The 27,825-nt window shown below is 39.0% G+C and overlaps 2 protein-coding genes across 10 annotated transcripts in view; one reads left to right on the top strand and one right to left on the bottom strand.

The window, feature by feature from the left end:
* GRIP1 (glutamate receptor interacting protein 1) overlaps positions 1 to 2,043 on the top strand; it is a 341,423-nt gene extending 339,380 nt beyond the window's left edge. For all 8 annotated transcript variants that reach the window (XM_074870519.1, XM_074870522.1, XM_074870516.1 and 5 more), the window contains one exon: positions 442 to 2,043. In XM_074870519.1, coding sequence (XP_074726620.1) covers positions 442 to 678 — 237 coding nt within the window. In that variant the 3' untranslated portion in view covers positions 679 to 2,043. The remainder of the gene's footprint in view (positions 1 to 441) is intronic.
* Positions 2,020 to 20,383, bottom strand: HELB (DNA helicase B). Of its 2 annotated transcripts, XM_074870523.1 has the most exons (13): positions 19,832 to 20,379; positions 18,203 to 18,577; positions 15,929 to 16,155; positions 11,900 to 12,772; positions 10,714 to 10,885; positions 9,792 to 9,933; positions 8,718 to 8,848; positions 7,609 to 7,693; positions 6,084 to 6,143; positions 5,306 to 5,510; positions 4,312 to 4,446; positions 3,612 to 4,058; positions 2,020 to 3,133 (listed from the first exon to the last, which is right to left on the bottom strand). In XM_074870523.1, exons 1-13 carry the CDS (start codon positions 20,019 to 20,021, stop codon positions 3,044 to 3,046), a joined length of 3,132 nt encoding a protein of 1,043 aa, XP_074726624.1. In that variant the 5' UTR covers positions 20,022 to 20,379; the 3' UTR covers positions 2,020 to 3,043. The 2 variants fall into 2 exon arrangements, with proteins under 2 accessions (XP_074726624.1, XP_074726625.1); XM_074870524.1 differs by lacking the exon at positions 4,312 to 4,446 and having other exon boundaries at positions 19,832 to 20,383.
* Between the last annotated feature and the right edge of the window lie 7,442 nt (positions 20,384 to 27,825).

Here is a 27,825-nt window from a genome sequence, read left to right as displayed (position 1 = left end):
TACTCACTGAGCTCCACACTCCCCACAGTGCCAAGGACCATGATGGAAAAGCTAAATTTTTGTGAACTAGCCCAATAAAAGACTTTATATATTAGTTAAAACTAGAGAAGACCTGAACTGAATTGAAATTTTAGATGTGATCTGTTGCATTTAAATTAATGAACACCATGAAAGACAGAAAAACTATGTGCTGTTAAATGTCATTTGTGGAGTGGGCATTGTGACAGCTGCCAACACCTGTCACCAGTGTAAATATGCCCACTTTAGCTACATTCTGATGAAGGGTGAGTAGAAAGCTTAACTGGTATCTTCAGAATGGGCACCATGGTTAAATAGTCTTGTATAGATGGTTCTCCACAAGGAATATTTATATCTGTTCCTCTTGTGATCTCATTTCTTTTTCCTAAAATGGTAACACAAATCAATCTTCTAATTGTTCAGGTAAACCACGTTCGCACCAGAGACTTTGACTGCTGTCTAGTTGTGCCCCTCATTGCAGAATCTGGCAATAAGCTGGAACTGGTGATTAGCAGAAACCCACTGGCATCTCAGAAAGGAAGCTCAGAACAACAGACTTCAGTGAGTGGGGAGTGGAGTGATCAGAATAATGCCTTCCTTCAACAGAGTGGACACACTAATGTTAATACAGAGACACGGGATCCTACAAATACATTATAGCAGAAAATCATTTTAGTGGGACATTTGATAACAAATGATAATTATGGTGCTAAATCCCTTTAAGATTTCTCTGAGATTGAGGCTCAGATGCTATATAGCACTAAAAAGCACAGGAGGTCAGTCTGTCTGTCTCAAGGCTTCTATTAATTCATGGTTCCTTTGGAAAAAGTTTAATTCTTTGTTAAGTCAACTCATTCCATTCTAAACAACGCATCATTAGCAACAGTACAAAAAATTGTAAGGGCCTTTTTTCCCCCAAATAGGAAACTGGGGAGATGTTTTAAACATGATTTAAATGTTCCTCTCCCTTCATCAGCAGCTGCTGTTTGAGGGAAAAGAACGGAGTTAACCTCTGCTGACAGTAGTGTCCAGGTTACATGGTTTTTAAAAACATTTTATCAGAAAGGTGCTGTCTGATGGACAAGGAGGAGCGGTATGCTGCACCAGGTTTTCTTGTTTAATGGCTACATCTGTGATTTTGGGGACCTTTGCTCTGCTGGCAAGAATAGTGCACTCTTCGGACAAAGCACAGTTTAGATGTTTTAACAAAATGCTTGTAGGAAGCCACAGTACACAGTGAATATTACTCCCCCGCTTTGGTAAATTCTGTGAGAAGGTACATTTTTCCCTATGCAATGAAATATTTATTGGTGTGTCTTGCAACCTGTGGGGATTTTTAAGCAGAGACTTTTTTAGGGGGATGAAACCTCTGAAGGAGGATTACTGATGAGTAAAACTGAAATGAGTTCAGACAAATTAGAAAGGTTTTAAAAGAAAATGGCTTTTTTTAAACTATGTCAGTGGAAGATTGATACAAAAGCTCTTTAATGATCCATAAACCTGTAAACAACTTCTTGAAGGGACAAAAGTCCCATTTAATATGCTTTGTTTTCAGCCTTCTTTATGATAAACGTTACCCCCTGTAACACGTTTTTAGAATTTCAAATTGTAAATATATTTTACAAACACATCACACAAATTCTTTCCTCTCCCCTCTTCCCCTCCCAAGCAATAAAATACTGCCAGTTGCTTTATATGCTCACCAGCAGCTGCTTTGGTTTATTCCGGTATTCAAGTTGTTATTGGTAATTCTTGTTATTGGTGAATATAAAGATACTGGATTTGTACAGTTGTAGAGTCTCCATATCTAAGCAATCACCTTACTGAGTTGTTTCTGGTCAATTTAAACTGTTTAACTGTATCCCTGTTGCTGTTTCCGATACATGAACAAGCTCACCTGCCCTGCACACACATGTAGCTCTGGTTTCTATTTCAGCACTGCCAGAAAAGATCAGAATGACATTCAATGCTGAATCATGTTAAAAAAAAAAAATTCATGAGTCACTTAAATATGTATTTTTATTTGTAACAAAATAAGTATTAAACTGTAAAGTATTTTTGTACAAATTTAATACTTTAATAGCATGATATTTATCGTCTATGTTATGTTTTTTGAAATTCAAACTGTTGCAAATATTTGTATGGAAAAACTGTATAAATTGAAATAAACAGTGATTTAAAGACATTAAAATTGAGACATCATTTTACTACTTTTTTTTTTCCACAGTTTTAGCAAAAAATACAATGTTTATTTTTGTGGTACACTTTTTCCTGCTGTATGTGTAAAAAAAAATAGTTAAAAGCAAGCAAGCTGTCTAAATTTTAGTGCAATATGTCTGATGTTTGATTAAGCATTCAGCTTATCTCAAAAATTACAATGCAAGTCACATAGTACACAAAAAAAGGTTGAAAATGGAATGTTACTTGTGCTCTTAGAATTTTGCTTTGCTTTCTTACCAAGATCATTACCAGCATATAACCATTAGCTAAAGCAGAAATAACAAGTTCTACATCTCTTTCAAGTACAAAGTGGGAAAAACTTTCTATGTCACTGATTACAACATCCTTGTTCTATTTGAAACAAGATTAAAATCCATAATCCATCAAAGCTTCATGCCCATAATGCTGCCACATTAGACAAATCTAAAGAAGTCCCCTTTGTAAACTATTTTTTGACTCAAGAGCAAACTCCAGTTTTGCCACATCAGCAACAGCTTCTCATCAATTCCACAGCATAAGGAGATGGATAAATCTTGGTATGGATGGCTACAGTCTTTAAACCTAGAAATCCCCATGTATTCTTAAAGGGAACGTCTGGATCATGTAAGACCTGTGAGTTCGTTCTTCACCAAAACAAAAGAATGATGTGATTTTTGATGACTGACACAGCAAGGAATCTCCTACTAAAACCAGATCACTGAAAATACCAAAGGCTCAGTTCAAAACAAGCTGTTCTTCATAGAACATGCAAATACAGGAAAGCCTTTGAAAAGCATCTGCATACGGCGTGAGGACAGTTAGTTTGTTAGCTTTTGAAAAGCTTCCTAGGAGTTGGTTGTCCCAAAGTTAGATTCTTAAGTCTGGTACACCCAAGTGGGGAATCTTGCACGGTTGTCTGCAAAACAAAACAAAAATGTTATCAGAGTTTGAACCAGAACTAAAATACAGTAGCATCTTCCAAAAAGCTCTTTCCCCATGACAGAACTCAGAAATCAGATATAATGAAAAAAGCATCTGTTAAATGTGTTTGACTGTATAAAAATCAAATGCAATTATTAAATTTTACATTAATCTTTCACAGCAGGTCAGCTCCTAAAAACTGATTTCTGTATTAGAAAAAGCTAATACAGTCTAAGCTAGCCAACAGGTCACTCCAATGAGTAACAAGATGTGTAAATTTACTGCTAGTGACATTATAATTTATTTTTCCATAGGAGTCATATATTACTCTGGGAAAACACCTGCCAAAACCTGACTGCTTGGCCAATTACTGGTCATCTTGAAAATTATTAAATAAATAATTATAAAACAATCATAACAGTACCCAGGTGACTGGCAAAAGTTTTAAGCTTTCTCAGTAAGGAGATACTTACAGGGGGTACTTTCATGGCATCCTCAGAATTCTCTGCAGGAGCTTGTCTTTTACATAGATTTTGCTGCAGACTGCCCATCGGCTCTTCTTCATTGCAAACTGCTGACCCTTCCTGTTTAATCAAGTCAGTTGGAGGTTCAGATGGGTCAGGAGCACCTTTTGTTACAGAAACAGGCCGAGTCTCAAGCTCATGACTTTGCCAGCTCTTTGTCAGGGGAGAGGAAGTTTGTTTGGGACAGTTGCTTGTTTCTGCGATTGCCTCTTTCAAAAACCTCTGTAAGCGAGTTTTTCTGGGCAGGTTCTTGTTAGAGACTGCTCTCCTGAGGTGCAGCTCTTCGGCTATAACATAGACACGGCAGCGTCCTCTGGTCACGGCTGTGTACACATGCTGCCAGTGCTGACGGCCAGGAGTACCAACCACGTAGACAACAGTTTTTTCCTCAGAACCCTGAAACATGTTTAAGAACACCTTATCAAATTAAGATCAGTAAGTAGGGTTTTTAAAAAAAAAAAAAAAAAAAAAAGACAGCTTATAAGAGCAAGAAAGTTGGAGACAACCTGGGACACGAGTATTGTCTAGCCTGCATTCAAGGAATTTTACTTTCAAGAGAGCTTCTTACTCTTTCACATGAAAATACCATGCATTAGCAAGATAAAACCATGAGAGAGTTTTATCAGTTCATCTGGTTTTGGTTTTTTACCTGAAATGTGTGAATTGTTCTGGCCCATGCATGTTTTATGTGACATAGCTTTTTCAATGCCTTATACTTCACAGTGAAAGTAGAGCCATACGTGCTGCTGATGGTCACTAAGCGCTGCTTATCAATTTCTACATCCTAAAAAAATAGCACAAGAACACTCGACAGTAAGCTTGTATCAGCAGTTTGATCAATGTCAATACATCTGTGTGTATCCACATTCTAGCTTTCCCTGAAATTACAATAGCTGCAATGTCAGCCAAGTTAAGTGGTTTCAGAAGACACTAGACCCAAAAGACTGCTATCTTTCACTGACCACCTTCAAGGAATATAGTTTCATTGTACAGGGCCTACCCTAACCCCTTCTGGTTAGTAAGAAAAATGCTGAGAAAGGCAGTTTTAACTCCCAGAAAACTTAGATTATCCTAAGGTACAGTGAAACATACCAGTGAGACCGTTTAACAATTTGTTGCCACAAACAGAGAAAAGCCAACCCTGTATGGTTCCCCTTTCCCATGCACAAATATCAATACTTTCACTGCACCCTCTGCTGAGTCAACTCAACTCACTGAACCCAGCAGAAAAATGCAGATGTTTTTTGGTGCTGTATTTTTTGGTCAGCTTAGTCTTCTGCCAGGGGAGAGCTCAAGCTGTAACATTAGCTTTATTCTTTACTTAAGACTATGTTTCTACCTGTATCCAAAACATTATCTGTTTCAATTGCGATACATTTGAGTATTTACAGATGTATTTACACTACACATGAGCAGACCAACCAAAACACATTTTACAAAAATGCCCAGAGATACTTTTCTTTTAATTCTCTATTGTGAGTCTGCTTCTTTCTTGCCTTTCACTTGATAGTTTAGCAGAAGAACCAAGTATATGTTATGGACTAAAATTATGAAGTGTGAACTGTTTTATTCTGGGGATTCAACAAGGACTGAATCAGTTACCACTGGCGTTTTCTGTGCAAGTTCTTGCAGCAGGGACTTACCCCTGTTATGAAAAATATATCTCCATTGCATAGCCGTTTGCCCTCCTCAGCAGTCTCTGTAGTGAGGCTGGTCTCTCCACTTTTGCATTCACGGCGATTAGGAACTTCTCTAAAACCACGGTCTGGCAAGAGATCCTTGAGGTATATATTCCGCGTGCAGGAAATCTTGTCATCGATTTGAAATAAAAGTCGTTTTTTATGGTCTCTAGGTCAGAGGAAAAAAGGGAGAAATGTATTTACGAAGTATGCATTTACCATCTCTTAGTATTCCTTCTCTTTTCCCTCTCTATACTTGGGCCAGACTAAAAACCTTAATAATGTTCAAAATAGTTACGACAACTCACATTTAAAAGATGTTTCTTGAACTTCTGTAAAACCTTTTGGTAAAAAACAATAATATGAAGTAGCACCAAAATCCTGCTTCCAAAAATATTTCAGAATCTATTTAGAAACCATACAGTGGCAAAAAATAATTAACCTTGAGGGGAAGTCGCTTTTATGTCAATTTTAAATATTCAGCAGTAACTCAAAATCTTGGAATTCACATAATTCATTTAAATGAAAGGCAAACAGTTTATGTTACCTCTGTTCACAGTCTAGGTTGAGATTAGAGCACCCAAAAGAAGTTTATTACATAAATGATTGCTAACATAAATAATCAGATCTAGATGAAACATTAAAACTTTTACAATCGTATTTTAGTTTGTTGGCCTGGCTGTAACACTTTAAAAAACAAAGTGACGTTGTTCACAGGAAAAATTGCAAAACACTGGCTTACCTGGTTAGATGATTTGAATAGTGTTGGCAACAAAGTTCATTTATTAGATCGCAATCTTGCCTAAATCATACAAAACAAGAACATGAACAAAACCATAAATATACAATTAGATGCGATGTCACATTAGCATTAATTTATAATGGAAAAAGCCCATTTCAGGTATGATGATCTTCCAACAATTAAAAACAATCACTGATTCAGAGTTTAGGAGACAGAGCAGTAAAGGAACAGTTTTGTCTAAACACCATCGGAAGTGAGGCAAGGGTGTTTACGATGCATACCTAAGATAGCTAATTTGTTTTTAAGACGAAGAAGAAAACTAAAGAAAAACTAAAGCCTGGATGTATTATTTTTCTGCCTGTGGATATATTAAAAATAGTCAGAAGATTTATTTGCTTTTTAAAGACCTGGAATTTTAACTTTTAAATGTAGATTAAGTACCTATAAGTATATTCTAGAAGAATCTTACATGGCAATCATTAATAACAGTATTTTACCTGAACGCAGATTGGAAAAATAAAATTGGTTTCAGAGCTACTCAGCATTCATAACAAACAGGTGAACTAGCTAAAATTTATAAATCGCTTATTTGCCCACTAGTAGCCTGTAGATATGAGCTATGTCTCAATTGCTGAGAAAAGGTTCTTCACAAATAAAAGTGGAAGAGTTTTTTCTTAAGTACATCTTTGTGCAAAAGTCTAAGTTTATGGACTATTGGTACTACTGGACATTACATTTATGCCTTCAGTGTTTCTGTGAGGCTATCCGTACTACTCACACTCCTGTGATGGTTCACATTATCAGTGATTACTAACCTTTCCAATCTTTCTTCAAAGCGTGTTAGAGCCCTATACCCCACCCCTTCCTAAATGACGAGTATTGTGCTTCCAAATATCCAAACTGTTGGCATTCACCACTGCCCAGCAGGAGCACTAATGCCCATCAGATTACATGACTAAATCTAGCCCTTGTCACATGGTCAAAATGCAAGTATCTTCTGCCATTTGGTCACTGTCCACCTGTGACAGAAGCATGTACAGACAGGAGGTTATACGCTCCACCATGCACCCTGGAATTCATATCTGGCACGATGGGATACGTCTGAATATGGACATTTCTTTGTATTTTGTGGGTTCCTCCTGCAGTCAAGCCCTCACCTTTTGTTTCTGAAGAACACGGTGCTGTTAGCCAACACCAGAGCACAGGCTCTCAGAGAATCTACTACAAAAACTGACCACCTCTATGTCCATCCTTTGTTTCTTTAACATAAACAGTACAGATGAACATGAACTCAAAGGCCGAAATCATGGTGCAAAATAACATTAAGCTTATAGAAAAATGAAGCAACTCTCTGTGGAGAGACTGGGAGCAACCAGAAGGTACAGGAAAAGACACCTGGCCTGTTGTTCTCTCTAGTAATTTTATGATATTGACACTAGTCTCTCCAACTCGACACATTCAGCTATTTTTAGATTGTGTCTGCTAGCAAGGATTTTTTCAATGTCTGCCTGCATGCTCTTGTTACCTTCTGAAAGCAATGAACTGCGATTGTCTGGCATCCTGCAATCCTGGTCCTTTTTTAAGCAAAGTCTTTATTGCAGTTTGCAAATCTGGTTTAGAAGACATAAAAAAAGTAAGGCACTGAATATGCAGAACAAACAATTTAAGAAAGAAAACCACAGTTCAATATGAAATTGCCCTTGCTTATTTCTTGCTTCAATGACATTTCAACTTGTTTAAAACAACAACAAAACCCATAAAAACATACTCCCACCCCAAAAAAACCCCACATCACAAAACACCGATATATATTCCACCAAAAGGTATCATGCAGTTATCCCACTGTTAAAAACTGAGAGACAAGAGTGATACTGAAAGAGAGAAATTCTTATTTCTCTGTATTAAGCAACTGCATTTCATGCAAAATAAAGATCTGATATAGCACATTAAAGAGGTAAAGATAGAACATTTTTTAAGCCAGATCTACACATTTAGATTTCACAGAAGAAACCCTTTTTCAGTATTCTGTTTGCTAAGTTACAATAGTAAGGTAAGGTGATAATATTCACACTAATTTTTTTTTTCACATCCCCCTTGAAGCTTTTTGATGCATATAAAGGCCACTCAATCCACTTATCCAATAAAGGTCAAAAAACCAGAAACAATGGCCGTAACCCTGACACCAAAACAATTTTAAAGAAATACTGGTGTCGTCTCTGCATCCATTTTCCTAACTTGATTCTAGAGTTGGGAGCACATTCCTGTGCAACACACCATCCTGTTACAGTTGCTGTATACCCAAATGATTCACCTTTGAAAAATTTAATCTTTTAAGGTTTGACAGCTCCAGCTATAACATAAAAAGACGATCACATTTGATTACACTGGTGGAAGCTGTTATCACCCCCATTTCAAAATGTAACCAGGGAGCTGGAGCTCTACAGTGTATCCTTTGCACTTACAGGTCTGCTGTGTGCACCTACAGAAGGCAAAAGGTAAACCATCAATCTAGCATTTAAATCTATACCACAAACAAAATCAGACTAAAATCTTCCCAAAATGTTACCACCAGCCAAATAGTCTATGCTTTACCAAAGGGAAAGTCAAGATCACAAACTGACTGTACACACGTACCGGCACAACCCCCACCAGCAGGCAAAGCAACCAGAATGAATTTCTTCTCTGGGCTTGGCATTGTCATTTCCTCATTCCAACCAGACACTTTCAGCACCTCATCAAATTCAGGAAACTTCCGGTAAGAGATTCTTGACCAGAGCAGGGGAAGGAAAACAGAAAAGAAAAATTATTTCCAGTTAAAGGATTCCAGTGTATCATCATCTACATCAGCCTGAAGTTTGCCATTTGTAAGTTTTTGGTCATCTACACTACATATACCAAAAACTCTTTCTTCTGAGCATATCTTGATTTCACACTTAAAAAACCGGTTATTTATTCTCTAAACCTCTCAACACTGCAGTAGATACTTACTTATTACCCATACAGTTCTTCTGACGTGAGCAGACCGGAGTAACACTGAAGTGTTACGGGGGAAAAAAGTGAGAGTGTTTGTAAAACACTTAGTAGTTCTGGACATCTTGCAAATGTTCAGAATATTCTCAAATTTCAATCAACATCAAAAGGTCTCGGGCACTTGGATCGAGATTTTGTTGCTTGAGGTTTAAAAAATAAACCATGCACTGACAGCAAACAGGACCAAAAGTAATGCAAATGCTGGAAACATGCAGAGGTTCTAGGTATTAATACAGCAAAAAATAAAAAGAAACTATGATTTAATGGCCCTTGTCATCTAAACGCTCAATGTAATTCAGCTTGTTTTAGCTATTGTCACACTTACCAGCAAGATCTTTAAACTTCTTATTTAGAGAAGCAATTGCTAGTAATTTCAGAAGGCATAAAGTGATTTGTGCATGCACAACTCATTTGAAAGCAACACAGAGTATTTGATAGTGAAGTATTCTAGCACACACATTTTTTTTGTCCAATACACATACTCCTGGAAAAAAATGCAGGTTGATGTTGTTTTGGGGGTTTGTTTGTGGGGTTTTTTTTTAAACCAGTGTTACTGATTTTGAATAAGAAACTGTAACAGAAACAGTACTATAGTCAAACGTGGATGCACTACTATTCTGCAGGTAAAGGACCAGGCCTACTACAAGAACGCTTCTTACATACATAAGGAAATCCTACCTTGATGCATTATCTACAATTAGTTGCGATTCAGCTCTGTGATTGGTTTGCAGTTCCACAGAAAAGCCTCTTGATTTTAGACCCTCAAAGATATCAGCTAACATGTTTCCTGGGTCTATGCTTGGCAGCTGTCTAGTATCACCTAAACAGAATGCAAATTAGTATTTGTGAGAAGTAGTAACAGATCATCTGTTAAAAACTGTCTCAAAAAAACCACTGGAATTAATAAATACTCAACCCTCTACATACTAAAATGCTTCCTCAATACAATTCATGTGAAATAAAACTTTCAAGAATCTAAGAAACTTTGTTTGGGGAATCAGGCTGTAGGCTTGTTTAAATTTTTCATATTCCTCGCTCAGTAATGTTTTACCAGCACATGCAAATCACTCTGCATGATGAACACTGACAGCAATCACATCTTATTCAAACACATTTTGAAAGTTACATATTTAAAAACAAACACCATAAATGGCATGCCAAAAAGCAAACCTCTGAGAAAGGAGAAAACTTTGATTTTACACTTGTTTTCCTTTCTGAATTAAAACAAGATGATCCTAGCATTAAGAACGACACGAAACCTCCCTTCTAACATGTGATTAATATGCTAACACTAGCTTCTTTAAATTTAAGAAAAACCAGAAAAGTCTTCCAGTTGCAAGAAGTAATAAGCAACCACATGGAAGTCATAATACTTTCAGAATGAGACAAAACATTGCTAAACAGAGAATGGAGATACTGATACTTTCATATTGACAGCTGAGATCTCTCATTTGACCTATGAATAAGCAGAAATATCCAAGTACAGAATAATGTAACATTCTGGGGGTTTTAAGAGACTCAATGAGACCAGTGGCAGCTCTGATACTTACGCTGTATATTATTAAATATTGTATAATGCTAAATTTGCTGTTTCACTTACCTAGAATAATAAGTTTGGCAAGCTGAGCATGATCACATAAGAGTTTTAAAACTAAACTAAGAATGTGTACAGACACCAAACTTCCTTCATCCACAACCAGAATCGTCACAGAAGAAAACCTCCATGGCTGTACTTGTTCACTCTGCCTCCATGATTTAAAACTATAAATGATCTAGAAAAAAATCAAAATAAATCAAGCTCTGACACTAACCAACTGTAAACAACTGTCTTACAAAAGTAACCAGAGTGTGGTATCTTCTAATGTTGTATTTAAAGCTATTATCTGAAATTCTGAACTTAAACCTGTAAAGACTCAGAAGACTTAACTGTTCAGTCTTACTTTCCTCCTTGGCAAATACATTTCTAGTTGAGATTATCAACACTTATTTACATGAAAGCGCAGAGATGCATCCTTTTTTTTTTCTGCAGGGACTCTAAAGGATAGAAGGTTAGCCATTAGGTTGCCCATTAACAGAACACTTCCTATGACAACTTGCTGACATTAATAAAGCCCCAACATTGCATGGGGAAGGGGAACAGGCAGCTATCCAGTCCCGAAAGATAAAATAAGTCCACAGTACTTTTTATGTCATTATAATTTGGATTTATACAGGTTATTGCACACCTCCAAGTCTTCTTGGCACCTTCCACTACCTAGGACAACAGACTTTTTAACAAAGAGTTTGCTTTCTACTTTTTCCTAAAAAAAATCTGCACAATATTTAAGTCATTAAGAAAACACTGAGAGAATGAAATTTATCTAACTAGTCAACCCCAGGCTCTCAATCTCTTTATGTATGTAAAGGTATCAGTATGATGGCTAGGCAACAGGACACTAGAAAACAGCTCTGCCATTTAGAAAGCATTTCTGTCTTTCTTAAAAGGAAACAACTAAGAAGCTAAAAGCACCCAATGTCCTTAAAAAAGCACAAAATTGAGATGTGTGTAAGTAGAAAAAAAACCCAAAGTTACAGCAAATTATGTATCTCAAATGATTGATTTATAATTCCCCAAAACATACTGCTGCCTTTCAAATGCTGACAAGCTGTACCTATGCATTATCATTAATAGCTACATATTTCATAAGAAAAGTTCAGTAATGAGCTTTTTTCCCAAAACAAGAATGGACAGTGCCAAAAGGTCTTTCAGAACATAATTTTTAAAAAAAATTTTAAAAATTCCTTACCTGATGCAGTGTATATGCAGGAAGCTTAGTTTTTTCACTCAAAAGGCTTGCCGCCCTCCCTGTAGGCGCAGTAAATAGTACATTCACAAGTTTTTTTGTGTACATATTCTCTGATTCCCTGTGATGATCAAAGGTATTCCATTCCTCAGATGCATCCAGGTCTTCTTCAAAGTCCTTAGAAGCAGCTTCCACTTCTTTTTCCATCTGCTTTAAGTGACGAAAAAGGCAGCTAACTATTGTACTCTTCCCACAGCCTCCTTTTCCACTTATGATTGTGACAGGATTAGAACAAATCTTTTCCATAGCAGTCACCTGATCTAAGTCTAACTCTGCTTTACTTTGGGTACCAGACGTAGACCCCACTTTGTTTTCAGGAAAGCGATTTTCACCGTTATGACTGTCCGGATTATTTTCCTTCAGATGTTCCATTTCACAAGCCTGGGTAACATCCATTTTGTTATCTACCATTTCTCTTGGTGTCTCAGAAGCATTAAGTATCTTTCTCACATCAACATCCAGTTGCCATGAGCAGTTTGACAAAAGGCGACCTACATACATTGCAATGTCTTTTTCAGATTTGTAAAGATGAGGCAGAAACACTAGTTTTTTCTCCCTAATCACTACATTCTGAGCTTTCAAAAATTCAAGAGATTGCCAAACGTTCTCAATGGACATATCTTTAGATACAAGACGAGCTAATTCATCTTGATCTTCGTAAGTGTGTCCCATTTCTCTACACTGTTTCTTGAGTTGATCATACAGAATTAATGCATTCTTCTGCAAGTCAGGAATCTTCCAGAGGAGACCTCTGCACTGACAGAAGGCGGCCCATGTTGCCTCACAGTAAGAAAGGTTCAGTTCCCTATAGGTAATCTTCTCCGCAAAAAGAATAAAAGCAAACATATATTTATTTCAGAAGTGTTAGCCTCTTGCTGAATAACATTCCTCCTAGTAAATACAAATTGCAATTCAGAGAGTGGAAGTCTATAAAAATTTATTTATTTTTCATAATGTACGAAGTTATAATGCTTTTCAAGCTATATGAGAGCAAGATATTTAAAAGTAAGATGGAATGATAATTCCTCTCAGTCACCCTTCTGTCTAAAACAGAAACTTTAAAAATCAAAAACCTGGCACAGAAATTAGGTATTAGGGAGAACTCATGCACACCCAATTCACACAATTTCAAGTAAAGGCACAAAAACTGTAGAAACAGAGCACAAGAAAGGCATTAGCCAGAATACTGTACCCAATTCTGAACGTGCAACTTCAAGAAAAGTTAGAAAAGCAAAAGCTCAGCTCATATTGAAATTGGCCAGAGATGTCAAAAACTAGGAGAAGTAGGGTTCTTCAAGTATGTAAACAACAAGCAGAAACAGAAAGAAAATATTGGCCCACTGTTTAACAGAAGAGGTGAATTAGTCACTGAAAAGGCAGACACTCTCATCACTTTCTTCACCTCTGTACTGTTGCGCCCCAGGCCTTGGGAACAAAAATCCAGGTCAGCACAAACACAGACCCACCATAAGTGAAGGAAGAGTTGGTATGCGAACTATTACAGGAGCTTCACCCCTATAAATCCATACGCCCTCATGTTATCCACCCAAGGGTGTTAAGAGAGCTGGCTGACGTCGTTGCGAGGCCGCTCTATAATATTTGAGATGTCATGGAGGTCAGGGGATGTCCCAGAAGACTGGAAGAAGGTGAATGTCACCCCCATCTACAAGAAGGGCTTAAAGGAGGATCCAGGAAATTACAGGCCCACCTGTCTTACTTCAGTCCTTGGGAAAGTTATGGAACAAATCCTCCCAGGGGCTATCACAAGTCAAATGAAGCACGTGACTGGGAAAAGCCAGCATGGATTCACCAAGGGCAAATTGTGCTTGACAAACCTGATCGCCTTCTACGACAAAGTAACATTCTCAGGTGATGTGGGGTGAGCGGTGGACACTGTCTGCCTGGATTTCTGCAAGGCTTTTGATACAGTTCCCCAAGACTCCTCCTAGAGAAGCTGATACATTACGGTCTAGACAAGCGGTCTGTATGGTGGGTGGGGAACTGGCTGACAAGCCACACCCAGAGGGTGGTGGTAAATAGCTCTTTTTTATACTGCCAACCTGTCACAAGTGGGGTCCATCAGGGATAGATATTGGGCCCAACACTGCTCAGTATCTTCATAAGTGATCTGGATGATGAAATCAGGTGTACCCTGGTGAAGTTTGCTGATGATACCAAACTGAGCAGGGAAGTGGACACTTTGGAAGGAAAAGCCACCAGGCAGGAAGACCTGAATACGCTGGAAGAGTGGGCTAACAAGAACCTTATGAAGTTCAACAAGAACAAGCGAAAGGCCTTGCACTGGGAAAACATAATCCAGGAGGGCAGCACAGGCTGGGATATACCTGGCTGGGGAGCAGCTCTGTGGAAAGGGATCTGGGGGACAAGAAGCTCAATATGAGTGAAGAGTGTGCTGCAGCAGCAAAGAAAGCCAACAGGATACTGGGTGGCATCAACAAGGGCATCACCAGCAGAGATAAAGAAGTCATTATCCCACTCTACTCAGTGCTTGTCAGGCCACACCTGGAATACTGTGTTCAGTTTTGGTCCCTGCTATACAGAAAAGATGTGGACAGGCTGGAGAGGGTCCAGAGAAGGGCTACAAAGATGATCAAGGGACTGGGAAGCCTGCCACATGAGGAAAGACTGAAAGAATGGGGTTTGTTCAGCCTTGAAAAGAGAAGGCTTATCACCATGTTCCAGTATTTAAAGCATGGCTCCATCTTCTGATGGAGACTCCTTTTTTACAAGGAGTTGCATGGAAAAGATGAGGGGTAATGGGCACCAAGTTACTCCTGAGAAGATTCTGACTGGACACAAGAGGAAAATTTTTCACAATGAGAGCAATCAGCCATTGGAATAAACTCCCAGGAAAGTGATGGATTCCCCAACACTGGACACTTTTAAGTTACAGCTGGACAGGGTGCTGGGCCATCTTGTCTAGACTGTGCTTTTTCCAAGAAAGGTTGGACCAGATGATCCTTGAGGTCCCTTCCAACCTGGTATTCTATGAAGAAATACACAATACAACCTTTAAAGAGACTACCACAAAATAGTGAAAGACTGAGATGTGCAAAAAAGATGAACTATTGAGGGAAAGAAAAATGAATTGGATTTGCTGAGCCTTAAGAGAAAAAGCTACAGAGAGTCTTCAAACAATAAAACAACTGCAGAGAGAATGCAGGTCCTTGGTACAAGAAACAAGAGAGCAACAAGACTATATTGCATCAAGGTACACTCAAATTGGACGTCAGGAAAAGCTTTTTAAAGGAAAGGATGTGAAACAGTAGAATATGCTGGCTAGACTGCTGAACCTCTGAAATTGGAGGTCTTAAAGACAAGTCAGAACATCTGTCAGTAAATACACTGGGGGGTTGAAGCAGAGGGATTAACTAATCACATTTCTGAATTATTAAGGTCTAGCTCCCATCTGAGGTATGGGAGCGCTAAGGTGAGATGCAGCAGCGGCAAAGTTGCACAGCAAGTGTAGCAAAGGAAAACGGGAAGGTTAGCAGCAACTGCAAATCCCATTACAAAAAAGGAGAACCACTAGACCAGATGACCTCTTACAGATTAACTTATTTACCTTACTATGAAAGCAGAGACACTGATCTATGTATTCAGAACATTGGCTAGTATAAAACTGGACAATTGAGGGTTTTAAATTAGCTTTCTTATTTTGGTCCAATTACCTCGAATATTCAATTTGCTGTTACTTGTAGAAAAGAATAAACAAATGGTTGTAACAAAACCACTTTTAAAATCTTCTGAGATTAATTTATTGTAGATGAACCAGGAAAAAAAACCCTTTGCTGAAACTGAGTTCAGTACATCATCCATTTCCAAATGAACTAAGCCTACCTCTTACAAATTCCCAGTTAATAAACTGAACGTAACTGAAACAGCACTGTATTCTAATGAAGCTCAAATGTAACAAACACCACATTTTTTACACTGCTTAACATTACTTACCCTGCTGAATCCAAGTTTCCATGGCTCATTCTTTAATATCTCGTCCAATTCTGTTAGTATCTTGTCTTGAAAATGTATTTCCTCACCATTCGTACTATTGTTTCCTTCAGTCTTTCTTTGCCAACACACCATATCCAACAGACTGCAAAAATGGCGTGGCAGAAGAATCGGCAAGAACTCCAATATCATTGGAAAAGTCAGAGCTACCAATACCGCCTTTCCTGCAACTATATGCACCATAAACCAAAAAAGTCTTAAGCAACATACAAAGATATTTGAAAAGGCAATTTAAACTGACTCTGGCTTTTATGTTTCTGCCTCCCCTACATCCAAAACATCCCAAATTTTTTTCAGTTTCTGATTCTTTGTAGTACTTTCCAAATTATTTTAAAGTCTGTTTTCCCTGAACTGCTCTGGGAAAAAATAACGTAAACAGATGACCTAAAAACTGCAACTAAATGTACTCATTTGGAAAATATGTATCATACACTTGGTTTAAACTGCACACTCAATAGCATTTTGTAGAAAGTCAGTTCAGACGTCACCACACCTGCCTCTTACCTAAAGCTAATTTTCATACAGATGTACAGAAGAACATTTAAAATCCCAAATAAGAAAAGAGGCTTCTAAAATCATAGTATCAGATCAGTAGAGGAACTTAGGAATACAGTGCTCTCCACTGGCTTTCTCAATGACCCCAAACTTAAGCTATCACTTTCCCTGGTTGTATCGGTGTTGTGATCTTCAAAAGGGAGATAATGAAATGGATTTGCTCTATACCTTGCTTTAAAAAACAAATTTCAGAAGAAAGTGAGACTTTTAGAAGTTTTATCTCCTGGCAAGAAAAAAAAAACAACAACGCAATTTTTAATTAAGTGTTAAGGAAACTTCATAATTCCAAATTTAAAACACCAATTTTTCTCAGTTAAGTGCTTTTTCTGATGTCTTACCTACAGAAAGGCAAAGATAAAACCTTTTCTGATCCCTGTCTTACCTACAGAAAGGCAAAGATAAAACCTTTTCCCTTTAAAGCAGGTACTTAATTTACACATGGAGAATCAATACGCACTATCTCCATGTAAAAATATCATGAAGGCTTGAAAAACAAACTGCTCGAGCCCATAATAATTAATGACAACCAGAAAAAAATGACAATAGCAGCAACATGACATACACAGGGGTGGGTGGTTGTTTCTATTGCCCAATGATAGAGAAAGAAGAAAACTTAAATTTGTAGCAAAGTAATTTAAGTTAGATACTAGGAAAAATCCGCCAACTACACCAACAGTGAACAGGATACCTAGGCACACTGTGCAATCTTCACCCCTGAAGATTCATGACCATACTGGACAAGCCTCAATCAAAAGTGATCCATATATCCCATTAAAATTCACACAGCGAACTAGAACCGAGTTTCTACCACTATCGATTCCCATCCCTCTGTGGTCACAAAAAGATTTAAAGTCTGTAAACAGGGGTTAAGAACTTTTCTACCATTACAAAAACAGAACAAAAAGCATGAAAGTCCATAGAACTGAAAATTTTCCTCTCTTTACACATGATTTGGAGTAAAGTCAGCTCAAGTCTAACAGAGGCTCTAAACTCTACTGTTTAAGATACAATTTGACCTTTGAAATTGTCACCTCCATCTTTTGACCTGACACTGTCCAGTAAACTGGAAGACTTCATTTGCTTGTATGCAACAGTAGATAGACCCAACCTGTCTGTACAGATTTATGCACAGCTGCAGCTGAATTTTAAAGACCTCCTCAAATTCAGAGTACTGAGTCCCACAGCACTGACACCTAAGTGGCTCTGTATAGCACCAACCCAGGACTGCCTATGTCCGCATCAGGAACATGGTATAATAGAAACAGATCATCGGAGCAAAACAAGGGAACTAGTGCTGAAGACATGCCTCAGATGACTTGACTTTCTGTACTTCAGAGTTTTGCTTCAGACCAGCTATAGTCTGGTCCCACAGGCTGAATGCCCATTAGGGGTTGGAATACCTTAGGTATGCAACTGGAACTGGAATTCTAGTTAGTAAGCCTACAGAATTCAGGAAAATCCTTATGTGTTTCTAACTGTATGCCTATCTTTAACTGGTCAGCTGTCCCACTGTCCTCAAATTTAAAAAAAAAAAAATAATTTTTGCATGTTCAAAATTCCTTTGAATATACACTTCATATGAGGACATGTTAGCCTGAACACAGTATCTGGACAGAACTCATTAGCTTATAAAACAATCAAAATAGCATAGGATATACCTACGTGATTTTGAAACATAGTGGAAGATGTCATAAGCCTGAGTGTCTCTTTGTTTCTTCCCTGTCTTTATGTGTGAAACTTGGAACTGTTTTAATTTTTCTTCAAGATTTCTAAAATTCAGCATAGACTCTGTAGGAAGCCAAGTAAAAAACTTTTCTTTAAAATCCTCAGGAACAGCACATTCCTTAAGAAAGAGTGAAAAGACTTGTCGGTTGTTTTCTTCTATATCAGTCCGCAGAAAATATGATGGATATCCTTGCACAAAGTACTTCGACCCGGTTTTTTTAGCTTTAACATTAACTCTCCACCAAGGGCCAACTAATGGAAAACGTCCAACCACTTCATACTCCTTTCCGGAGTTTTCTTCTTGTATAACAACTGAATCATGAAAAAGAAAAATAAAACCATTGTTAACGACAGTCATAGAGATTAAAAGTTCAGTTTGATTAAAAGAGTTTTGTTTCTTCAAAGATTATTTTTCTTTTGTACAAGTTGCAGCAGTAGAAGTGAAGCAGGGGTTTTCATAAACTTCCCGATGCAAGTCTTTCCAGTAGTATTTAAAAACAAAAGCAAAACCAACCTCAGAAACAAGCACTGAAACTCCTTCAAGTGTCAGAACTATAGAATTAAACTTGCGTATGAATATTTATTAAGCCAAATAAACACACTGGTTTAGTATCACACCATTTATGCCAAGCCAAGTCAAGTTTGCAATTCCATTTTAAAGTTCTGCCATGAAGTATTGCATCATGGTGCCTGCATTCCCTTCAGATACATTTGTATACCAAATACTTCCTGCAACTAAACCCACCAAAATTACAAGCAATTAACACAATAAACTCTTAACATTTTGTATGACCTAGTTTGCCGCCTCCTTCCCTCACAAAAAATAAACACACCATTCCTCAAGCGAGCACCTGCCTTTAGCAGGACCTCTTTCTCACCGAACCAGAGTACCACCAGCTCTTAGGTCTGTAACAACTTGTTTATTTTCTTCTTGTTACCTAGCTTAATTTAGCCATTTTTAAAACAATTTTTGGATAAAATACTCTTGCTAGGGAGAAGTTGCTCCAACATCACCTGCTTTTCTAAGTACTAAATAGAAAGTAGGGAATCATTAATGCCAAGTATCAACGCTCTTACATGCCATAAAAGAAAAAAAAAAATCATTTTTTGTGTAAAGTTAACTGGAATGGAAAAACTTTGTTTTCTTACTGTTGCAATACCGTGGCCATACAAAAGCGCGAATTACACCACCCTTCCACTACCTGTGTAAGATTTATCACCTACTTCGGATCATTTTCCCTTTACTTGTGCATTCAGTAACCGGGGAAGGAGGGAGTTCCCGATTTTATTTGGTTTGGAAACATTCTACACGAGCAGGCAAGAGCCTCACGACCCCGGCGAGGAGACAGGGGGGCGCAGGACCAGACTCGCGGGCCGCGGGAAGGCCGCACGCACGTTCCCCCCCCCTCCCCCGGGCCGGGCCCGGCGCGGCAGCTGAGCACAGCTCCCCCGTTTCCAAGCCAGCGCCCCGCGCCGCGCCCAAGCCCACCTCCGCGGGAGCCGGCGGGCAGGGGAGGACACCGGGGGCTGCCCGGACGGCCCCGCCCCGCTCCCACCGCCCCTCACCAGCTCGGCGCGGGGGCAGCGTGGCCGCCAGCTCCGTCCCGGAAGCCTGTAGGAGCGCAGCCTCCACCAAGTAGGGCTCCTCCTCGGCCTCCTCCTCGGTCTCGCCCTCCGAGTCCGCCGCCCAGCGCGGAGGCAGCAGCACCCCCAACAGCCCCACCGCCGCCCCCCGCCGCGGGCCCGAAACCGCCATGTTGCCGCTGCGTCGCGCCCGCGCCCCGGGATCCCTCCGCTCCCCCCGCGCCCGGCGCGGAAGGAGACGTCGAGCGGGCGCGAAAGGGCCCCGCCAGGGGCGCTGAGTGTTGTGGGGTGTCGTCCTCTGGGTCCCGGCCAGTGTCGGTGGTGGCCGCGGCCCCGGCCCCGGTCCCGCTCTCCTGCCGGCGGTGGCGGGGCAGCCTGAGGAGGCCGGGCCGCCTCTGAGGGTGCGGACCCTTGCTGGCGGCTGGAGCCCGGCAGACGAGCGGCGGTGAGGTACCGGGTAATGCACGACAGTGGGACCTGTCCTGTGGAGGAACTGCGCTGGACGTGGGTAGGGCCGAGCTCGGACCCCCAGCTCTCGCCCCGCCATCGTTTGTACTCGTGCATTGGTACCCTACTGCAGAAACACTGCATTTTTTAATAAATCGGGTGATAATTCTGTGTCTTTACATGACCCCAATCACAAAACCATCAAATCATAAAAACAGATTTCCAATATACCCTATTACATTTCACCCAGCTGCCCCCCGAAGTCGTATAATATTACATACAGCTGGCAAATGGTTTTCCAGGAGGTCCTCATTTAAAACCACCCGTGCTTGCCTGTATTGTAACCTAGGCAGTTCACATAACAGCTTAGTCTTCGCTTTTGTTCAACACTGCAGATCTTTGCCTTTTCTGAAACTTTATCAAACAGTAGTTTCACGTTTTCTTGCAGCTTGTCAATGAAAATACCAAGCTGTATGGTGTTCAGTATTGATCTCTCCTGAAGTCTACCAGGTATCCTGCTGTTCTTGATGAAAGCAGTATTCCTAGGATGTGTTTTAAACTCATTTTCACTGGTTAGTAGTTAGGTTAATATTTGCCATGTTATTATGTAGCTCTGTTTTTTAAACAATATGTCATCTAGTTGTAATTCTGCATGTTCACCCCTATCAGCTAGTATGTTTTTGTCAAAGAATTAAGTTTGTTTGTTAAGGTTTATTTTCAAAAAATAAAATTAAATAAAATTAATTTTGCTGGCTCTTGTGTTTTCATTTGCCCCCTCTTTAATTTTTTAACTGTATTTTCTTCCAGTTTCTCCTTTGTTTTGTTTTGGACTCATGTCACACTAACTAAAGTGAAGGCCACTGTGGATGTCTTGCTGCCACTTCACAGTACTGGCACACAGATCAAAGGAGAGGCAAAAGCGGTAGGTGCTGGTGCAAAAGATTTGTCTGTTTGAAATTAAGTAGCTGGGTGTTTTTGAACTCCAGACCAAAGTGCAACATAGAAATGGCCAATACTACACTAAATATAACATACCAGTCTACAAACAGCAGCGGATAGTTTGCTCAGCTTCTGAGAAGCTGTCAGCAGCATAGGCATACTTTTCAAAACAGTAGCAAAGGCTGTTTGTACATATGTTTAGAAAAGGGGATATGTAATAAAATAGATCAATACACAACATTTCCTTTTGGTCTAAGCTAAAAGAGACCAAATCGTTTTTCACATTGTTTCGTGACTCCTTCCCATGCATGATCCAGAAGGCCCTCTGCCCACAGCACTATCCTACAAAGAATGGCCCTCTCTTCGCCACCTTCCTCCTTACAGAACTGAGGGCCTTTAGCTCAGTCACATACAGGAGCGTGGACTCTCCCTCTGTCCTGATGTGGTTGTCTGCCGCTTCTCTATTTCTGGGAATACCTACACTACTGTGTCAAGTAATACCTATAAAAAGACAGAGACATGTAAATACAACTTTTACAATTTTCAAAATCAGCTGCAAGTCTTGGGCAAACTTAGAGTCTTGAAATAGTTGTTTTCAGTTCTTGTGTGAGTTAACTTTAAATAATGGAATTCTTTCTCCAGCTTAATTCACAGATAATGAAATAACTCCTTTACATGGCAGGCTGAAAACATATGGCCTATAAAAGGGAGACAGGAGAGGGAACAGACACATTCATGTTAATTTAGAAAATTTAAACCATTAGCTTACTGAAGTGCTTAAGGGTATTATGCAGTGATACATCTGAATTAGTGCTTTAAGATACTTTTTTCTTATGAAACATCGTTTCACATTTAACTGTATTTGTGTAAGTGAAACTGGATGTCTGAGTGCCCCAGTCTATTCTGAAAATACAAATTTAACACCGTATTCAGCAAGGCTGACTCTGGAATTTCCTTGTCTTTCTACAGTCTATATGTTGAATTCCTGTATGGTGTCTTACATTTCCATTCCACTTTGTCATTCAGTTCAGGAAATACTCTATTTTGTAAAGACTGAGGAACAGATACTGAGGGGTAGATGCATCCTGATTATGAGTGGCTTTCTGTGTGCCCAGCTTTAAATAGGTAGGACTTGATTTTCAAAAATGTGACTATTTGCTGCTCAGGTGAAGTAAGATTGGTTTTCTAGAGCTTGGTGGCCAAACACTGAGAATTAGAGGATCCTTCTGAAAATTTGGGACTAATCGATTTGCTCATCTCCACAGTGTAGCCAAGTTTAAGGTTCCCATCTGCTTGGTTCTCTTTCCTCCCTTACTCCATGCAGTTAGAGAATAGAAGCTAAAGTAAATCTTTAGTTTTATTAAGTTAATGGTAAAACTATTAACTCTAATACAAGAAAGATTCCATCCATGAAAGTCATATTATAAAAGTGAAAAGTATAAAAATAAATGAGCAGTTGTATAGATTTAGAAATTTACAATACATATGTGCAAAAAAGATTGTTAAGCATTAAAAAACAGATGAACACAAGGCCAGGAAATTCAGTCAAAAATTACTCTGTCATGAAGGTTTTAAATCATAGTTTGAAAAATACTTTGAAATCTTAGATCAGCTTCGGAGACTAGCTTTTTCTCCATATGTCTCACTTTAAATTCCACCCCAAAACCCAAGAATGTACAGTAAAAGGAAAACACACTTTGACAACTGCATGATTTTACCTTCTAATGCACCATAATATCACTGCCATGGTAATTCATCACTCTTAGAGTATAATCTGACATGACACTAAAGAAGTTATTACTCTTCTGTCCATGGGGAAAAATCTGTTTATAAATTTGAACTCAATATTGCTGCATTCAGTGGGAAAGAAATCCAAAGCCCTAAAGAGCAAATAGTCACAATGAACAAGGAGAGATCATTTACACTGTCTCTTACTGCTTTGTGTCTTGACGCATAGCGGCAAGTTTTCAATTAATAGAAAGTATGCACATATAAATTTCAATCCTTTAAATGGGTATTTTAAATCCTACTCTGAAAACAATTTTCAGAACATTCTGGCAGGTACCATTTATACACTGAAGGGTTATATTAATGCCAGCCTCCAGAATTAAATAAGACTTGATACATTTCTTAGTGTTGCCCCGCACCAGACATCCCCATTAAAGGAATGACTAGCAGCTCATCTTTGAATCTGACTAGGACCAGGGTGGGATCCCTCAGTCTCAAATTTCTTTGGATGTTCATTGCTCCCTGATACTTGCTGGGATTCAAGAGAATACTGTCTGCCAAACTCCAAAAGTAAGTCAGAATTTGCCATCCAGGAGCCTCAACAGGAAGCCCTCAGAGCATGAAATTAGGTGATGTATCTAGCACATCAGGAGTCAGGAGTAGCAGAGGTTTAAATTTTCATTCCTCTTGGGATGAAAGGGCTTCATTTTTCCCCTATGATCTTTCAGGGTGCCATAGAGGAATCATCTCCACAGCAATAGTTCTGAGGAAGGGAAATTATGGACACCAGTAATGCAGCCTAGCTGCCTTTCAGGATGCTAACTTCAAGTGCTGGACCTGAACGACAGTGAGCTATCCTTACTGCTAGTAATGAACTTCCTGGAAGATGACATGAGGCCCAGGAGTTGTCAGCTACCACCAGCTACCACCATATTAGAGGATGGTGATTCTGGAGGTCTAGGAATCCAGGTGCCAACATATGGAAGCTCTTGGAGTGTGGTAGGTATGAAAAGGGGCTGTAAATTGACCACCGATAAATTAATACTGTTATTTACCAGAATTTCTCGTGTGAAATCTCTTCACAGTTGGATGACATGTCTATAGATAAGGCAGAAAGTGAAAATTCCACAGACATTGTTTTTTTCTCAGACAATGGATTTCAGAAGATGTCAAACATGCCATGAATGAAATATATACGTCTCACAGGTGTTATTAAGTATGGAACTAGCAGAGCTTGAGACATGTGTAAACATTAAAAAAAAAAAAAAAGGTGAGAGTTGTTATAAGAACATCATATTGCAGTGTACTTAATCATTGTCTAGAAGAGGGACTTTCTGAAAACTTGAGAGTTGTAGGATAGATCCCCCTGGTCAGGACAGATTGAGTGATTTGACTTGGAACTCTGCCAATATGAACCATATCATTAGTGATAACGTTAAACCCTGCTTGGAAAACATGCTTGGCATTATCAGAGATTTAGGAAGCAAGACAAGGTCTTTGCATTTAATTCAAATTTCTGACACAGGACTGCTCCCTATTAAAGGCTTCAGAAGAATCTAAAAACCAATACAACCTTTTCATTATCTAAAAAAACTGATGAAGCCTTGATGCAGTGTGCAGAGCAAATGCTTTAAAACAGATGTCAAAAAATCCTACTTTAAAAGACCTGTTCCTAAAAAGTAGAGCAGAAACAAACATGTTCAGTAATGTCATAAAATTTATAATCCTCTATATAGCCAGTATAGTCCTCTATGTAGCCCTCTGCAATGAAATCCCTTTAAAAAAAAAAGTTCAGCAATGACTTTTTTGGTGCCTTGGCTACTGGTTCACATTTCATAGCTTTGTGTGGTGTCTCAGCATCCTCTCATTCTTTTGTCTGTAAGAAACATAAGACAGAAGCTGTTTCAGCATTCCCTCAGGGCACATGGTATTTAACATAGAAGACAGAATTGCTGTGTCAAATAGCAAATGCTCAACTGTTATTGGATATAATCAAACTCTTATTGTGTACATTTATGCTCCTTACGTGCCCAGGCTAGTAACACTTCAAGAAACTAATGCAGTGTGTAGTGAAAGGCCACCTATCTTGTTCTTTGGTATTAGTGCAGCCATTCTAAATTTCCTCGAGCTATCTAAAAGGGCTATGCCAGTATGTCACAGCGACATCATCTTGTGCTGCATCAAAATGCTAAGTACAGCATGACTCACAGACAATAGCGTTATCTCTTGATCAGACACAAGAGAGACAAACTTGATTCAAGGGCCTATGAATATCAAATAGGACTGGTGTTCCTAGGAGTTGTTAATCAGTGTGTTATTTTTGCAGTGAGCATGCTGAGATTATGTACATTACTAAGAATTTTCTTCTTTTGCGTAAGATCTTGGAAACTTGTTATTATAGGAATGTTAGGCTTACTTTTAAAAATCAGTACGTTTCTAGTCTCAAGGTTGTCAAGAAAATGGATACTAAATATGCTCTGACAAGTCCTTACCTGCCTTTCTTACAGGCAGTGCTCTTTATGGCCATTTATTTGCTATACAAAGGCATGATAGATTCATTTTTAATAGCAAATTCAAAAATACTTTCTTTGGTGTTGCAAGGCTAGCTTCCCCCAAAAACTGGTAGCAGGAGGTCTCATTCTTCTTTCTTCCCAAGACCACAAAATGTTTGCATGCATGTGGCATAAATTTCCCCTTACAGAATAGTGATCTCATCTGTAGGATCAGGGTCACTTTAACTTAACCACACTGTTGCAGAGCATTAAAAAAAATGGTGTTATGAGTTTCTTTGCAATGTTTGAGGGAGGAAAAAGCAACCCCACACAAAAAAAAAAAATGCTGGATGGAATGGCTGCTGCTACAGACTTAAAAAAGATACAACTATTTTTATAATTAAATGTATGTGTACAAAGAGTTCTGCTTGAATATATTACATTCATTCACCAGGCTCCATGTCATGCTTACAGGTTTGTATCTCTCAGGAGAGAAATCCAAAACTGTTATATAATTCTCCAGGAACAGATAAAATCTCTCTTAACAGTGTTTTGTAGTGGATAATACTTTGCAGTGCTGTTTCTAAAACAGTCTATATCTTGGTGGCTTATAAAAAAAAAAAAAAAGACTACATTATCCTAATGTGTTCCATTAATGAAAAGGCTAAAGAAAACAGAAAAAAAAAAAAAACCCAACCAGAAAATCAAAGACCAGCCTTCTGATGAAATTCCTGAAATCCCCCAGTGCTCTTTGTAATGAAAGTTTGGGTAACTATGATGACCATGTGATAATATTTTGGTTTGCTTTGGTTTTTTTGTCCAGTATTCTGTCATAATTAATGGTTTGGAGGAGAAATAGTTTGTTAATTGCAGAAGTCTGCATTTTTGCAAGAGAATCCAAGAGTGTTCATTTATGTTTAAAACTTACAGATCTATATTGTTCTCTAATGGTGTCATGTCTACATTCCTGGTGAACCAAACAGCAAAGTTCTAGTTAATAAACTCAAAATTAAAAAGAAAGGGGTCTCAGAAAGGGAAAATTCTCTGTCTTTTGAGGCTGTCAAACAAAAGGGTATTTGTAAATATGTTTTAAATACTGTTCTGTACTTGCTCATCTTTGCTTTTTAAGACTATTTGTCTGATAACAGGGAGGAATAAATGGGGGGTATGTTTCCCTCAGGATTCAACTGAAGATTTTAGTGTGTTTTGTGCTTAATGGTACTTTTTTTCATTTTTGTAAGCAGAAGGTCACCCTACTGCCAGCAGTATGATACTGTATGACTGCTGGGACATGATTTTGGGCCCAGTGTACATCTACATTTGCAAACCAACCTGGGCCAGTACAGGGGCTGAACCAGAGGTGTGCCGTCACCCACACTGGATGCAGCTGTGAGCACCCTGGCGTATTTTGGCCTGCGCCAACAAGCACCATCCCAGAAGATGCCTGGGCCCTGAGAGCATTTCACTCCCTTCTCGCAGTTCAGCTTCAGGACCAAAGAAAAGATTCTGGCTGTTTTCTTTTCTGGTTCAGAGGTAGCCACTAAAGCTTCCCCAGAGAAGTCATTTACCTGCATACAGTTCCACTTCCCAGCTGTTTGCCACCAAAGGCCACTGCTCACATTAGCTATATAAAGCCTTACTTGATACTCAGATCTGGGAAATATTTGTAGCCACTTTCCACCTGTTTAATTTTTAAGGGGAGCTTTTATTGAATGAGGATTAAATAAAATTGAGTAAGGACTTTCACAGTCTGAGGTTTGAGCCTGTTTCCAGGGGGTCCTCTGACAGCTTTTCCAATTATTTCCCTTCAGCTGGGCTCCTGAGTTTAGCTATTAATCTTTCTTCATAAATAAATCACTGTTGTGCACTATCCCTTTTTTGTTACTGTTCCTCCAATTTTTCTATACTTTCCTGGTAGAAATTTAATGCAGTATTCTTCATGTGGTGTTACAAGCATAATGAGCAGAAGTGCTAGGATTACAGCTAAAAACAGTTTAAATGCAACTGTTCATCTTCTTTTTGTAACAACAAAATTAATGAATTCAAAGATTAACTTCTCACTGATTTTCTTCTCTTTTTCCTCCACAGCTGTTCCCAATAGGTGATGTGTTGGAAAAGCAAGGGTTCCAAGGAGGATTTACAGAGGAGAAGGGATGGGACTGAAGCAGACGAGAGACGCTCGTAGAGCCCAGTGTTACAGGAAAGAACTTTACAGTCCTCCCACTCATCCTAACTGCTTCCAGGTCTGGATAGACTGTAAACCCTGCCTTTTGTTTTTGTGTAAGGCACTCTGAATCAAAGGGCTTGTGAATACTAGAAAATTGAGAAGAGTTGTGAGATCTTGGTGATTGATGCTGTCAAACAGCAATG

Source organism: Strix uralensis, chromosome 5, assembly GCF_047716275.1.
Source record: "Strix uralensis isolate ZFMK-TIS-50842 chromosome 5, bStrUra1, whole genome shotgun sequence".
Lineage (NCBI taxonomy): Eukaryota > Metazoa > Chordata > Aves > Strigiformes > Strigidae > Strix > Strix uralensis.
The sequence above is the reverse complement of the archived record's forward strand: the minus strand, read 5'-3'. Positions and strand labels throughout refer to the sequence as shown.